The sequence below is a fragment of the Euphorbia lathyris genome, chromosome 10, assembly GCF_963576675.1.
Source record: "Euphorbia lathyris chromosome 10, ddEupLath1.1, whole genome shotgun sequence".
Taxonomy (NCBI): Eukaryota; Viridiplantae; Streptophyta; class Magnoliopsida; order Malpighiales; family Euphorbiaceae; genus Euphorbia; species Euphorbia lathyris.
The window spans coordinates 57496533-57514155 of NC_088919.1; the positions used below are offsets into that span (position 1 = coordinate 57496533).

Below are 17623 nucleotides of genomic sequence, written 5' to 3' on the forward strand. Positions count from 1 at the left end.
CAGCTAATCCTGAGTTGATGAAGAACGTCGTAGGCGAGAACGATGTTAGGGAAATAAGTAAGAAGAGGAGACGATGATCTGATTTTGGTTACTTGAAATTTGGAAAATTTTATTGAGAGGGAAATAATCCGGCTAAAAGAGAATTATCCTGAATTTGTAAATAGGAAGAATTAATGATGGGATTATCTAGTAAAATTTTGTAAAAAAAAACTATTTACTCATTAAAAGTAGACTATCTTGAGGATCATTAAAGCTATTGAGAATATAGCTTTAATTAGTGTATTTTCTTACCCTTATTAAGTTTTACTTATTATAACTCTTTTTTTTTGTTAGAGCTTTTTATAACTCATTTTTCTTGTAACGTGTCTTTGTTAGAGCTTTTTAATTTGTGTTAGAATTTATGGAGATGTACATTCAAGATACAACATTTTTAAATTCTAAAATTCTAGTATCTCATAAACTCTGTTAAGATCGTCAGATCTCGACTCCTTCGTCAGATCTCGACTCCTCCTTTTAACCCTTGTTACTGGACATCTCATCGCAAATCACATTCTAATAATTTAGTAACAAGAAAAAAACTTCCAATCCCCACCCCACCTCATAGAATTAAAAACTCTTTTCATATATTATATATAACCTTTGTAAGGAAGATACAATATTTGGACGTAATGAACAATCCATAACTAATTATTACACATTGTATTAATTTAAAACCAAAAAAAAAAAAAACTAATTACACATTCAATATATATTATATGAGTAGTTTTGACCCATTTCTTTATTTTTTATATAAAAACTATATAAGTAACATATAATTCCTCCATTTCAAACAAGTTGAAATGAAAGAAATTAGGGGTAAATATGGGGCAATTCTTACTTATTAATTATTTTTCTTCTTTGGAACAACAAGCAATGGCTCCACTTTCCTCATAGTAATTCCCAACATCTCCCTCATATCCATACTTTCTGGAGTGATATTAGCTCCAAGTTTCCAATCAAATTCATGAATCAAAGACCCTAAAATCAAGTTAAGGACTCGATGAGCTAATGCTAATCCAACACAAACTCTTCTTCCAGATCCAAAGGGAATGTATTCGAAATGTTGTCCTTTAAAATCAATGTTTGAGTCCATAAATCTTTCAGGCTTAAAACACAAAGGATCATCCCAATGTTGAGGGTCTCTTACAATTGACCAAACATTAACAAAAACTTGTGTGTTTTTAGGAATATCATATCCCATGAATTTAGTGTCTTGCCTTGTTTTTCTAGGAAGAAGAAGAGGGGCGGGAGTATGTAATCTTATAGTTTCCTTGATTATAGCTTGCAAGTATGGAAGGTTATTAATATCATTTTCTTCAACTTTCTTTTTTGGTCCTATTACTGAAGTCAGCTCAGCTTTGGCCTTTTTCATTGTTTCTGGATTGCGTAGTAGTTCAGCCATTGCCCATTCAATGGTGCTGCTGAAGTTTTCTGTAACTGCTACATACATTTCCTGAGATATGAGGGTAACAATATCATAAATTAAAGTTTTGGATCAAAATTGTAATTTTACTTTATTGAAAATAAAGAATGAATACTTAATCGTATAAATAATACTTTAAATTAGTAAAATAATTTTTCTATTACAACAAATTGTTAATTTACTTTAAAAAAACTATTGTGGTTAGAGATAATATAAAAACCATATTTATTTATTTATTTTTTTTAAACGAAAATTGTATTAATCAATTGCTCAAAGCGTCAAACAATGCTAGGACTATCTCGGAAAATAATAATCGTTTTTATATATTAACTTAAACTTGCCGACAGCAGTGGCTATTCACTATGGGTGGGACTGCTGGCCACGGAAATTCTTTCCATTTCCAAAAGCGAGGATCGAACCCTGGACCTTTGGTTAAGAGAGGAGGAACCTTTACCACTCTACCACAACCCCGTGGTTATGACTCATATGTTTTTAAATACATATTTCATTAATTTATATTATTATAACCTAAAAACCCTATAAAAATCTTCAATACTTTTATATATATTAAATGGTCAACTAAATAGAATTATATATATTCAATAATTCAAGTATTTCTACCTAATTAGTAATACCACAAATAAAAAAATATTATACATAAATAGTTCTTATTTTATCATTAATTCTTTTATATATAGTAACTGCCAAAATAATAATAAAATATAGTTTAGACATTTATTATCCACTTAAGTCTTTTACTTTGACATGATATCAGATAATTTTAGATTAATTATTTATTGATAAAATTTCAAGAGATGGAAAGATGAGTAAAAAATGGTGCAATTTTACACCTCTTAAATGATGCAATTATACCATAAAATTTGGTAAATAAAGCTAATTTCATACATCATTAATGAAATTGTTTTTTCAGTCTTAAATATTGTTATTTCCAATACATATGTACGTTATTTTATTACATATATATATATATGCACGTATGTATAAACCTGACAAAGAATAAAATTTAAAAATTATATTATGGTTGTATATATGTCTTCGACAAAAAAAAAATAGAAATATTTTGTCGAATGCAAAATCTATTTTTTTATAGGGAAGTGGTAGAAAATATTTATATTTTTTAATGATCACAGAAATTGACTCAACTATATTAGAGCTAAAATTGTTCTTAACTATTAAAATGATTCTTTTTTTTTTTGTATCTTATATTTTTAAGAATTAAAGAGATATATGCGAAAGATAATAGTAAGAAGGTCTAATACATTTTTGGTCCTTTCAAATTGTCCAAAACCTACAACTTAAGAGGTTACAATTAACCCTCTTAACTTGCTTATTTGGAACAAATAACCCCTCAAAATGCTATATGGCAGCGTGAGATTGACAACACGTAATAATATAGGGTCAGTGGTAACGTTTTGAAGTTGCAATCATGGGCTAATAAGTCAAAGAAAAGGAAAGAATAAGGAAAGGAAAATTTGTCAAACACAATATGAATAAGTAATTACCAATATGAAACATTTCATGTTATGTTCTGAAATATGATCTGGTTCATCCTTTCCATTACCTTCAAACTCAATCAGAACATCTAGAAAATCCTTCCTTCTATTTTCAACCATCTTCTTTTTTTTCTTCTCTTCAATTCTTTCCTTAACAAACATAAGAGAAAGCTCCATAGCTTCAGCAACACATCTCTCCACCTTCCTCTTCTCTTCACCACCTCTAATATTCATTACCCACTTCAACCATGGAATAAAATCTACAAGGTCAACTTTCACTGAAATATCCATTAGTTCCACTACTGCCTTCATAAACTCCGAACACTCTTTCGATTCTGAATCCATCACATTCCGAGAAAAAACAAGATTCCCCATCAAATTAAAAGTCATCAAGAACACAAAATGCGATATATTAATTCCAGATTCCGCCTTCTCCTCGGACAATGTTTCTTTTTCGATCCAACGTAACATATCATCCATACATTTTCTACGAATGAAAGATGTTTCATTCAGCTCTTTGTTTGATAACATGTCAACCATGACTAGCTTTCTAAGCACACGCCAATGCGAGCCATGAGGGAGAAGAGACAACGCCCCGTCGCTGAAGCCATGAGTGTGCATGGTTTCGTTGATCATTCTGTCCGCGAATATGAGGTCATGGTTTTTGAATAACTCTGAAGCTGCCTCAGAAGAAAGGATGACCACTGTTTTAATAGAACCTAGTTTTAGACCGATTATGTCCCCGTATTTTTGTTTCATGTCGTTTATGGTTCGGTGTGGCAACCTTCCGATTTGTAGTAGGTTGCCGATTATTGGCCATCCCCATGGTCCGGGTGGGAATCGGCCACCGGATTTTCTGCGGCGGTGGAGTAGGAATATGGCTGGTAATAGAAGGATAATGAGAGGGATAAGATAATTGGAAGGATCATCCATCACTTATTTGATGCCTTGATGGTTTTTTGTTACAACTTATTGTAAGGTTTTGTTAATATTTATAGTCTTAAATTTTTTATTTCTTTTATCTTTTAGTTTAAAATTTGCACTCTAAGAAATTAAAAATACCCTACTATTATCTGAGTCCAAAACTGTTACTCGTTCTAAATCTAAAGGATAAAATTTTATATTTCTTATAGGTCTACTTACACATCAAGAAAAATTTAAGAGGTAAATTTGGACATTATTTTTATTTTAACACTATATATGTATAGTTATTTATTTTTAAAATATATTATTAATATTTATATATTACCTCCATTACAAAAATAATTCTCATTTACCAAGGAGAACCTATAAAAAAACAATCTTATTTTATTATTTGTTAATTTTAGTTTCCAATATAATTTTTTAGTATTTTAGTCTTTTTTTTTTTTTTGTTGAAAGAAAATTCCATTAATGAGCCACTAAAGGGCAAAAAATAGTAATTAGATCTCCTAAACATCTAGGTAAAGAGTCAAACACCATGGGACAATCGACAACACGAGATTCCTTAGCAAGAACATGAGCAACCTCGTTTGCCTGTCTCCGCAAAAAGATGACCGAGAATAAGCCATGAGAAAAAAGAATAGAACGACACCGATTAATAATGTCCCCGAATTCGAAAACATCCGAGTTACAAGAGAGAACAGCGTCTACCACGATCTTAGCGTCAGATTCGAAAATCATTTCCTGATAGCCACTGTTCACTGCCCACAATAACGCTTCTAACATTGCCAAAGCCTCACATTCCTTTACCGACGGCAAACCTTCAATCCTTTGAATCCGGCCCGCCACAAAACTCCCTTCCGAATTCCTAATTACAGCACTGATACTCGCATTTCCCACATCGTTGAAAATGGCAGCGTCCATGGAGCATTTAAACTTTCCCTCCGCAGGAGGATGCCATAAACTACAGTCCGCCCCAACCGATCTGCTTACAGCCCCCATCTTCATCCGGCGAGCCCGCTGCCAGTCGAGAATCAATTCTTTTGCTCCGGTAATGATACGGGAAATAGAAGGAGCCAGATGATTCCACAATTTATCGTTTCTCTGCTTCCAGATAAACCAAGCAATGGTCAAAAACAAATCTCTAACCTGACTAGAAAGCCTTGCCAGAACATCAAAAAACCAGATACCAAAGCTGTCAACAGCATCCGCAGCACTCTGAACCACCCCGGCGATACCAATTTCCCTCCACACCTCGCGAGCCAAATGACAAATAATATACAAATGCCAATTGTCCTCCATATCCGTCCCACAAAACACACATTGCTGTTGAACTGAAATACCTCTGTTTATTAGTTTGTAACGGTTCGGCAGACAGTCCCTAGCCAAACGCCACGCAAAATAACGGACTTTATAAGGAATATTTGCCTTCCAAATTAATCTCCACTCACCCGTAGAAGTAAATTCATCCCTCGGAGAAAGACGAGAAATAGTTATTTGGTACGCAGATTTGACTGTATAATCCCCAGATTTGCTCTCCCGCCAGATTAGCGTATCAGCTCCTAAAGACCAAGATGGCTGTAATTTGACGATTTCAGAAACATCCCTTTGCTAAAAAAATTCAGGCAGCAACTCATAATTCCAAGAACGTGAATTTGCTAAGAAAAGATCTTTCACAAAAATACCTTGCAACTCGTTATTTATCGGTGTAACTAAGTGACCGTTCAAATTATCCTTTAACCACGGATCACCCCAAACCCGTATCTTACTTCCATCTCCTATCTTCCATCTATATCCTTTAACTCGTTATTTGTTCATTTTAGTCTTATTAATGAATTTAATATAAATTACTTTTTTTTTTGTTATTTTAAGTTTTCAATTTATAAAGAGTGGTTCAACTTTGCTTAAAAAAACTGGTTCAACTTAATAAGCGATACAAAAAAATGAGGATTATTAATAAAGAGATTTAATGTTATTTTAAATCGTCTTCCATAAATTTAATGAAAATCAATTATTTTTTTTTAATTTGTGTGATTTTATCAAATATAATAATTATAAAGCTAAATTAATGAGAGAATTGTATCAAATATATAAGGAGGTGCATAGCTTAATGAATAATAAATTTGTTAAACTTTTATATTAATTACACTTAAAATGAATTACACCTATAATTATAACTTTAACATATAATAAATTTTGACAAAGCACTTAATTAGTGCATAACTACCAACAATTATGTAATGGATAACGTTTTTTAAATACGAAAAATTCTATTATGGTTCCGGTCCATTAGACCTTGCCAATAAAAACATGACAATTATGTACTTTCTTTCCTTACACCAATCATTCTCTTCCAATGAAGTAGCATGATTCCATTTTTTTCATTGGTTGGGTCTATTGCACTTGGTCCACTATAGAAGTTCTCTTTGAATACTTTGTTTTTATGAATTTCCAATGGGTTAATTATGGTGTAGCATGAGGTGACGCCAGATCGACATGAGTAATCTTTTTATCTTGTTTCAAAGGAGCCTTTTAGTTATTATTAACACTTGTTACAAATCCTAACGTAATAGAAATTATTTTATACCATTGAATTATTAAATGATTAAGACACAATTAATTATGTTCAAGATCATAAAATATGAATCGAACATCATAATCACATTAATCTAATGACGAACTATGAATATTAGTTTTACGATATAAGTACCTATTGTAGGATTCTCAAGTAGAAACTCTGATTGTCAATAACAAAGAGAAATCGGAGAGATGAGAGGAAGAGTTTTATGTTTCTTAGTTTTTTCGGTAATTTTGAATAGGAAAGTTTCTTTTTTTATATAGAGAATAGAAAGTCATGTCTTTTCATTCAATCGGGTCAGATCCAAACCGAGTCAGGTCCCATTATGAGTGACCCCCTTGAAATATCCAACATCTCCTACTCACGCTTGATGGGACCAACTCTGTATCTATCTGTACAAGATTCACATGGTTGGCAGATATACCATGTGATCATGCATACATCGAGAGCGCTTGTGCTATATATATTTGTTAGGATTATATAGACTTCTCGAATAATGATACTTAGGATGATTTTGTATGCAATATCCTAGATCACATATCGCATTCATTTCTCAAATGATCTCAATCACCATTTTGTCATATATGATTATATTTATAATTATGTTTTATCACAGTAGACAAACATAATTGGTCGACCAATAAATACATCATAAATAATGTGATATTAAAACTATTTCGTGTGATCTTTCTCTTTTCTTGAATCTCAAGAACATAACTTAATTTGTTTTTCTAGAATACATCTCTAGGACGCATCATTTATGACGATTTGATAATATTTTAAGATAACAAACATGAAATTAGAACTTAAGAGACAAATACGAGTACTAAGGATATACTAATGAGATTCACATAAAATATCAGGGTCTCACACTATGTTAAAGTTGAGATCTTAACTTTAACCTTAGCTTGATCAACTTCATGCACATGTGGCATGAATCACATGTTATGACATTTTTCTCTTATTCAAATGAGTGCATGTCTTTTAAGTGTATTTAAATGTCATACACATTTTTCAGTTTAGATACACATAATATTTAACTTGAGTTCACTTCATACTTTAATCTCCATTAGAACTCAAATATGGCGGTAAGACAAGTTATTGTGATTCTTACAGAAAAACATCACAATGTGTTACTATTTTAAAAATGATGCAATTCTACATTTTCATATATAGTCGACAATTGATTACTTAAACTTGGCTATCAATTATCACATATATTACTTAAACTTGGCTATCAATTATCACATATATAATAAGTTTAAGTGGTCTCATCTTCACCTTTGATCCGAAAAGATAAAAGCGATTTCCTATGTGAGGGGGAAAATCTCATATTTCTCTGACATACTTTAGAGATAAATATATGACTCCTCAAATTATTTTTTATTAATAATTTATTATTCAGCATTCTCTCTCCTCTCACTGTTGGTAAATATAACAATATATTACTAATTTTAATGATAAAAATAAATAATCAATGAGTATATGGAGTATTGTTAGAAGTGTCATGTATTAGTCACTCCTCAAATCACTAAAAGTCAATTGTTTATATTATTTTTGGAGAGTGGACTAAGAGTCTCGTGGAGATGACCTCTTAGTTGGACACTTAAGTTAAAATTTAAGGAGCGATAGAAAGAGAGTTAAAAACGAACTACAACAACCTTTTAGTAATTTCTCAAATCACTAAGCGCCTATACATCATCTCTATTATTGAGGAGTCTCTCTCCACTCCTAATGTCACACCCGACCCAAAACGGCATCGGGTATGAACGGAAAACATGATAACGAACTTCTAGCAGTCTAAAAGCCAAACTTATTTTCTAATAGATAATAATTTATTTGGACTACCTAAAGTTTATTTAGTTATTTGGCTTGGACTTGATAATTCTGTCAAGCTTCCTACGTATCCCGAACGTCTTTTAAATCTTTAAATCGGGAATCAAAGCCACGTAGTTCTACCTATTTTAGGTAGTTCTCCTAACTTAGGTAGTTCTCTTAATTAATTGATACGTTGATCGACACGCTAATCATTTAATTGTATATTTCACTTATTTACTATATATATATATATATCAAAACAAATCACATTAAATAACGTTTTATCATAACTAGTTCATGAACAAATAACCGTTTTATCAAACCAAATCGTAATCAAATAAACGCTTTATCAAACCAAATTCGTAATCAAACAACTCGTACGTAATCAAATAATCTTTTCATCAAAATCTGTAAAAATATAAGCTTGCTATTAAATATATTTTTCAAATCACATATTGCCAAAAACATAATACCAAATTTATGTGTGTCCATCCTCGAATTCCACCCGTGTAGTTTTTCATAACATAAATAATATCAATAATCGAGATATCTCATTCATATATCGTTCCTTGCCTAACGTTAGGACTACCAGCCGTGCACTCTGGTCATACCGCCATTAGGTATGGTCTTACAACTCACAACTCCTACCCCGGGCGATCCTAGATGAACAAAACCATTTTATCTTTCTTTCAAAATATCACAAATAAAAATCATATTTGGAATTCATTCCAAATCACAGAAATAATAACAACAGCTGTAATAGTTTTTCTCAATCCAAAAACAATTCACATAAGATTATCAAATTCATTTTCTCAACCAAATTTCCAAAATACCACGATAATAAATAATTATTCTTCAAATAATCAAAATCCAAGTATATAAATATTTTAATCAATATATTTTAAACAAATTAATAAAACGTATTCAAAACCACTTAAATAATTTAAACTGAAACTTACTTTTAACTGTTATCGAAATAGCTACGTAAAACACTAAACCGATATAGTTATTTTAAACCGAATATACCCTTAGATTCATTACGTTATTTTTCAATATATATATAAATTCAGACCGTAATAATTTAATAATTAAATAGCGTTAATTCTTTCCGTGTCCGAAACTCTATTTTCATAGATAATTGCTAACTACCTAACGATAACTTAAATAAAGATAAAGGTAAACGTTACAAATCTGGCCACGCGAGACACTTTGTTTAAACTCGAACTCAATCGTGTGTTAGTGAAACTTTAATAACGTGGCCATATATTCGAATATATATGGATAAAAATGAACCACGTACATGACATGTGGATTTCATAAAAATAGAGTATTGACACATGGATTTCAAACTATATAGAAAGGTAAACATATGGCTTTTAATTACTTAAAATGATGACACCTAATTAGTTTATTATTAATTTTTTTTAAGTATCACATGTGTCATAATATGAGATACCACATAATAATAATAATAATAATAATAATAATAATTAATTTCAAATTCGTAGTACATGTATGTGAAATGTTGATTTTAGTCCTTCAATTTATAACTTTTTATAAAACATACTCAAAACTTTTAAGACACCTAAAGAAACATTAAATTAAATGCAATAGTATATTTAAAATAGTAATTCATTAATACTTCAAAATCTATATCGAATAATTTTCGACACAGACCTGGCACCTAGTCTCGTCTTTATTTCATTTATTATTAATAATTTATTATTCAGAAATCTCTCTGCTCTCACTATTAGTATATATAACAATATTTAACAATTTTAATGATAAAATAATAATAAATAAGGAATGAATATGATGAATATTGTTGGAGATAATACGTATTAGTCAATCCTCAAATCACTACGAGTCAATTGTTTATATTACTTTTAAAAAGTGGACTAATAATATCTTGGAAATGCTATAAGTAAATAAAAACCTAACTTACTCTAAAATACGACAAATGAGTTGTCTCACATGTATAACAATTTAGCAACAGTTTTACTATTAATGAATATTAAATTTATTAAAAATTTATATCAATAATATTTATATATATGTTATACAATTAGTCAAACTGTATAGTAAATAAAAAAATATATTTAAAATGAATTATTGTTTTAATTATAATCGAAGATAAAAACAACAACCACTAATGCATTTTGACAAAGCACTTAATTATTTGGCAATTAATTAGTTTGCTATCATGAATTATTAAACGTTGCATCTTAAATATTGACTTTGTTTTCCCTATTTCTTATGGATTGTTTAGATAAAAATTAAGTATTTGAAGCTGAAAAAAAACGTAAATTTTAATATTTCCGACTAATAATCATCCATTTCTGGGGTTCTCGGGTTGACACGTATCAATTATTTTTATAATTTCAATTATTGTTATTCGGATTTGTGATTTTGGAGAGAGAATTTTCAGTTTTTGATTAAAATTATGAAAAGGAGAAAAAAGTCCACATCAGAATGGTGATAAGTAAAATGATGGCGATATTTAGCAATCCACATTGTAAGTTTATAACGAGGGTAACAATTTTTTTTAATACTTCATCTGAGGGACAAGGGAGCCTCAGAGTAATTCTTCTCATTAGAACCTTTTTAACTAGGATATGCAGGCTAATAATTAGAATTTCACCTCTCGTTAAAAGCTTTGTTTTTTTTGTCTTTGTTTGGTTCATTCTGGGTCACTATTATAACAACAACAACATACAACATAATGTATAAGTAATACGTCATCTTAACTAAAATCTAACCACATACAAATGATAACTGTCACACTGTGTCTAAATTTCTAGAAATTATATTTTGATATTAGTATATATTATAATTATTAGGTATGTGATAGTAATTTGGTGTTATAAGGAAAATTTGAAATTAATTTGATGGTTGTATGTGTAAATTAGAAGTTTAGATAATTTTTAAAAGATTATATAAATATGGAGGACCAAACAGAATTTTATCCAGATTTGGATATATATTTGCACAGAATTCGTGATGATCATCATCACCTTGTTTTCATTTTTCCTTTTTCTTTTTTTTTCACTGCCTCTTCATCTCATTCATCGTTTCTGAACCGTTTTTCACCGTTTTTTTTTATTTACGGAAATTCGACCATCCGAATCACTCGAAATTGGAACCATAGCATCTTTATATATAGATCTAAGTCCTAGCTGAAGAGTTTTTGAGTTTCGGCAGTGTTTGGAGGGAAATGGCTTAGACAAAGGTTAGAGGCGAATTGAACGGGTTTGTGGTTTTCAATTAATAGCCAAGGTAAGTAACTATCAACTATATTTTGAGTTTTATGTATACAGATATATATATAATCAAAGAAGTTTCAGAAATTGATATTTTAGGGTTATGCAGGAATTTTGTAAAATTGGAGGTTTTTTCTGATTTTGCTTTTTATTATGAAATGACGGTTCAAATGAAGCTATTGATTATGCTTCTATGTAAATTTCAAATTTTACTTGATTATGTTGATTTAAGGCTTAATTTGGTTAATTTACATATATACATATTTTTTGTTTCAATATATATCTATATTGAACAAAATGAATTTGATGATTTTTTACGAATTGTTTTTGGATTGAGAAATTTGTTGCGGTTATTGTTGTTATTATTTTGGATTGAAATCCAAATATGATTTTTATGATACAAAAGGGCTAATTGAAGCCAAATGATTTATGGTTATGAAATAGTTTGGAATTTGATTGTGAAATGATATTTGAACACATTATGATTTTATGATTTTATATCCATCTAGAGTAATCCGGATCGGTGGTTTTATATTTGAAGACCATGTTCAGTGAGGGACATGGCCTGTGTACACAGTCTTAAGACCTATTGGGTATGGCAGCGAAGTGTTGGGTAAGACCATATGGGATAGGCAATGTTAAGAGACGTCTCGATTATATATGTGGTTATGTATTGATACTTAAGGGGAGAAACTCGAGGATGGATACAATGTTTTAAGTTCATTTGGATTATGTTTTCGGTTATGATTGATTTTGAGATAAGGTTTTACGTTTGATTAAATACGAGATTGGTTTGATAAAACACTTATTGGATTACAATATTTTATAAGGTTTTGAACTCAAGAATTGATACAAGATTATATATTTTTATGGTTTTGGTTTACTACTTTGACTATATATGAACTTAAGTTTTGAGTATATTTTATAAGGTTTTGATTAAATCCCTTTCTAAAGGTATATATGTAGCTATGTTAAATAAAGTTGGTTTTTATGGCTGATAGTTTCTTACTGAGATTTTTGTCTCACGTTTTAAAATGTTTTAATGTTTTTAGGTGAGAAAGTACATGATAGAGAGAGAAGGTTACCGTCCGATTAGGCGAGGTTTGGAAGTCGGATGCTTATTGTCAGATTTATGGTTAGAACGTTGGTATTGCAATTGTAATATAATGATATGTGGATAAATTGGAGACTCCTAAGTATTGATTATTATCTTTCCATTTCACGCCCGATACCGATTGAGGTCATTTAGGGTCGGGTGTGACAATAACCAAATGTATTGGCATACAATTATACTGTAACTCAGTGTTGTGATATATATATTTGAAAATTTTGTTATCAGAACTCAATTTGTTGACTGATATGATTAGAAATGTTTTCATATATACTCTATTTTAATTATAGACATGTATATGGTGACTGTTATGCAATGGCACATTGAACTATATTTTTTGCCCGTCATCTGAAATGACACACATCCAGCAATCTCACATATTTTTTCTTTGTGAGATGATAGTTTTTGCTCATTTTCTGAAGCTCTTTTTACATAGCGACACTTGCCATGCACGTCAGCTAGGCAAATAAAGAAGTACTTTTTAAGAATGCTAATAAAACCTTATAAATAGAAAATGAAGTTGTGCATCGATGGTACATCATTTCTAAACTCTAGAATTTAGAGTTAGGTTGTCGGATCTCGACTCCTTTTTTATCCTCTTATGTCTTATTACACCATATTCTCATCTTAAATCTCAAATAATTACAAGGGATCCTTCCTAATTAAGTTTTTCCTCCTATAATTATATATATGAAAGTAAATAATTTGATATGTTTATTAATTGAAAGATGAGATGTGGAAGAGATGGGGCATTTAACCCAAAAATTTCCAATCCCCACCTCATAGAATTAAAAGCTCTTTTCACCTAATAATAATAATAAACTAATTACACATTAAATTTATTATAGTATTGAGCCATTTCTTTATTTTTTTATATAAAAACTATATATGTAACATATAATTCCTCCATTTCAAATTAAGGACATACAGGAAAATTCTCACATATTAATTATTTATCTTCTTTGGAACAACAAGCATGGCTCCACTTTCCTCATATCCATATTTTCTGAACTGATATTAGCTTCAAGTTCCCAATCAAATTCATGAATCAAAGACCCTAAAATAACTTTTATCATCTATAGTATATGATAAGTGTTAAAATAATTCTCAAGCATATACTTCATTAGTTATAAAGAAAAAGAAAACAAATTTATTTTTTTTTAGTATAATCTAAAAGACCTTGTACGAGTCTTCTATTTTATATATATATATATATATATATTCAAACGAGTCTTCTATTATATATATTAAATAATAAATATTGATTATCAGGTTCCGTCCTGACCTTTTATTTGACCGGGTGAGATATCAAAATTGACCCCTCAATACATACATTTCAAAACATTTTCCAATCCATCAAAATCATCCTAGGTCCATCTCTCACAAAACAAGGTATACCAATAATAAAAAATAATCTTAAATCTTTTTTTTTTTTGGTAAAATAAATAATAATAATCTTAAATCTACCTCACACTAATTCACATTTTCATCCAATGAGACCCTTCCAAGTTAACCTTTTGGATCAAATCGTTATTTTAACATAGTATCAAAGCAAATCATATCAAGTGGTAGAACATTCAAATTATAAAATCAACATATCTCGTATGCACTCAAGCACAATAAATACTATCTCCAATCTTTAATATATGTCGTTTAAGGTTTTTTTTTTACAAATTTTAATAAAATATTAATTAGACTATCAAAATGAGTTATTAATTTTACATTATTCAAGACCAAATTGAAAACCCTAAAACAATATTTATTTGACATGGGAGGAAGTATTTTGCTCAATGGGTATGTGTATAACAGATATTAACAAAACTTCCAATCCCCACCTCACAGAATTAAACACACTTTTCATATATATATATATATATATATATATATAACTTTTGTAAGAAAGATACAATCTAGACGTTATGAACCATCCTTGACTAATTATTACACATTGTAATAATAATAATATAAGAAAAAACTAATTATTACATTTATATATTAGTAGTAGTTTTACTGATCAAAAAACATATTAGTAGTTTTGACCCATTTATTTTTGTATATATATAGCACATAATTCCTCCATTTCACATATTAATATTCTTCTTCTTTGGAACAACAAGGAGTGGCTCCAACTTTCTCATTGTAATTCCCAAAATCTCCCTCATGTCCATACTTTCTGGGTTCACATTAGCTGCAAGTTCCCAATCAAAGTGATGAAGCAAAGACCCTAAAATCAAGTTAAGGACTCTATGAGCTAATGATAATCCAACACAAAGTCTTCTTCCAGCTCCAAAGGGAATGAATTCAAAATGTTGTCCTTTAAAATCAACTTTTGAGTCCATAAATCTTTCAGGTTTAAAAGATAAAGGATCATCCCAAACTTCAGGGTCTCTTGCAATGGCCCAAGCATTAACAAAAACTTGTGTGTTTTTAGGAATATCATATCCCATAAATTTGGTGTCTTCTCTTGTTTTTTTAGGAAGAAGAAGAGGAACAGGAGTGTGTAATCTTAGGGTTTCCTTGATTATAGATTGCAAGTATGGAAGGGTATTAATGTCATTTTCTTCAACTTTCATGTTTGGTGCTATTATTGAAGATAGCTCAGCTTTGGCCTTTCTCATAGCTTCTGGATTGCGTAGTAGCTCAGTCATTGCCCATTCAATTGTGCTGCTAACGTTTTCTGTAACTGCTACATACATTTCCTGGAATATGATTGTAACAATATCATAAATATATACAGATTGAGCTTTACTCTTAAATCGTGTTATCTCTACTACATATATACCTTATTTTATCGGACACTGTTTTTATACTTTGTTCGAGGAAATTTTTTGAAATATTTCACACTATTTTAAAAGTTAGAAATAAAATTATTCTATTAGCTGCGAACATTATAATTATCCGCACAAAAGATAATAGTAAGAATTACACTTAAACCTGACCTTTTAGGTTAAGCTTTTGAATTAATTGGTTATTTTAATCAAATCAAATTAGATCAATTGGTCGAGGATTCAAATGCTATGATCATTCTATGATAATTATATGTTGTACTCATTTCGAGTTCAAATATTTTGCTCAATGGCTATATATCCGTGAAGGAAGGTATAAGAGATATTAATAAAAGTTATTTTGGAATCTTATCTATGAGCTTAAACTTTTGGATAAAATGATTCCTTAATGGTAAATAAAATCAAAATTTGCTAAGTTAAAGGGGTTAAATACAACGTTGGTCAATGAAATTTCATTATTGTCTCAAAATTGTCACTCAATTTTCAATTTGTCTTTAATAAAATCATTCACGAAACAATACGTGGCTATCTGATGTGGTAGCCACGTCACTTCTCTGGTGTCCTTTTACTCTTTAAGTCGTCGAAGTAATTTTATTGAGATAAAATTCAAAATTGAATTATTATATATTGAAACTATTATGAAAGTTCAATAATATGTCATGGATTGCAGATGCTTTTTTACGGATTTGGATTTATGATTATTTCTGCTCTTTATGATTATGAAAGTTCAATAATATCTTGTTCTTTTATATTTTTAATACATTTTATGGTTATTTCTGCTCTTTTAGTTGTTTTAATGCCTTTATGGACTTTGTAAGGTTTTTATTTCTTATGTTTGTTTGCTGTAATTGTTGTTTGTTTATCTATTGAAGATACAACTATTTCCATAAAAATAAAAAAAAAAATTAATATGTCATGGAACCCATTAAAATTAAAAATTTAAGTTGATTGTTAATATCAAATAATAGTTTTTATATTAATATATGAAAAAAGAGAATGGATAAAGTCTTACCAGTACGAAACATTGCATGTTATGTTCTGAAATTTTCTGAGGCTCATCCTTTCCATTACCTTCAAACTCAATCAAAACATCTAGAAAATCTTTACTTCTATTTTCAATCATCTTCATCTTCTTCTCTTCAATTCTTTGCTTAACAAACCTAGAAGCAAGCTCCATAGCTTCACCAAGACCTCTCTCCATCTTCCTCCTCTTTTCAACACCTTGCATATTCATTACCCACTTCAACCATGGAATAAAATCTACAATGTCAACATTCACTGCAAAATCCAACAGTTCCAGTACTGCCTTCATAAACTCCGAACACTCTTTCGATTCCGGATCCAACACATCCCGAGAAAAAACAAGATTCCCCATCAAATTAAACGTCATCAAGAACACAAAATGCGATATATTAATTCCAGATTCCGCCTTCACCTCGGACAATGTTTCTTTTTCGATCCAACGTAACATATCATCCACACATTTTCTACGAATGAAAGATGTTTCATTCAGCTCTTTGTTTGATAACATGTCAACCATGACTAGCTTTCTAAGCACACGCCAATGCGAGCCATGAGGGAGAAGAGCCAAGGCCCCGTCGTTGAAGCCATGAATGCGCATGGATTGGTTGATTATTCTGTCCGCGAATACGAGATCATGATTTTTGAATAACTCTGAAGCTGCCTTAGAAGAAAGGATGACAATAGTTTTAATGGAACCTAGTTTTAGGCCGATTATGTCACCGTGTTTTTGTTTCATGTCGTTTAGGGTTCGGTGGGGCAATCTTCCTATATGTAGTAGGTTGCCGATTATTGGCCAGCCCCGAGGTCCGGGTGGGAATCGGCCACCGGATTTTCGGCAGTAGTGGAGTAGGAATATGGCTGGGAATGCAAGGAAAATGAGAGGGATAAGATAATTGGAAGGATCAGCCATCACTTAGTTGATGCCTTGAGGGACTTGCTAAGTATTGTTTGTTTGTTTTGTTTCAACTTGCTAGGTTTTGTTCATATATATAGTCTTCAAAAATGAATAAGAATGAAATTTACCCTTAAGTTATTTATTTATTTATTTATTCTAAGTATAGATATACCCCTGAAGTAAGAAAGTTTTACAACTTGAGCGATTTTGAGCTTAAAAAACCCTATAAGGTGCAAATACCCTATAAGGTGCAAT

General features: G+C 30.4%; 2 protein-coding genes across 2 annotated transcripts; both read right to left on the reverse strand.

The window, feature by feature from the left end:
• Positions 1–688: 688 nt before the first annotated feature.
• LOC136209758 (cytochrome P450 76A2-like) lies at positions 689–3909 on the reverse strand. Its single transcript, XM_066001341.1, has 2 exons — positions 2986–3909; positions 689–1492 (listed from the first exon to the last, which is right to left on the reverse strand). Exons 1-2 carry the CDS (start codon positions 3907–3909, stop codon positions 881–883), a joined length of 1536 nt encoding a protein of 511 aa, XP_065857413.1. The 3' UTR covers positions 689–880.
• A 10836-nt stretch (positions 3910–14745) lies between these two features.
• On the reverse strand, positions 14746–17383 carry LOC136208172 (cytochrome P450 76A1-like). Its single transcript, XM_065998984.1, has 2 exons — positions 16463–17383; positions 14746–15363 (listed from the first exon to the last, which is right to left on the reverse strand). Exons 1-2 carry the CDS (start codon positions 17381–17383, stop codon positions 14746–14748), a joined length of 1539 nt encoding a protein of 512 aa, XP_065855056.1.
• Positions 17384–17623: the final 240 nt, after the last annotated feature.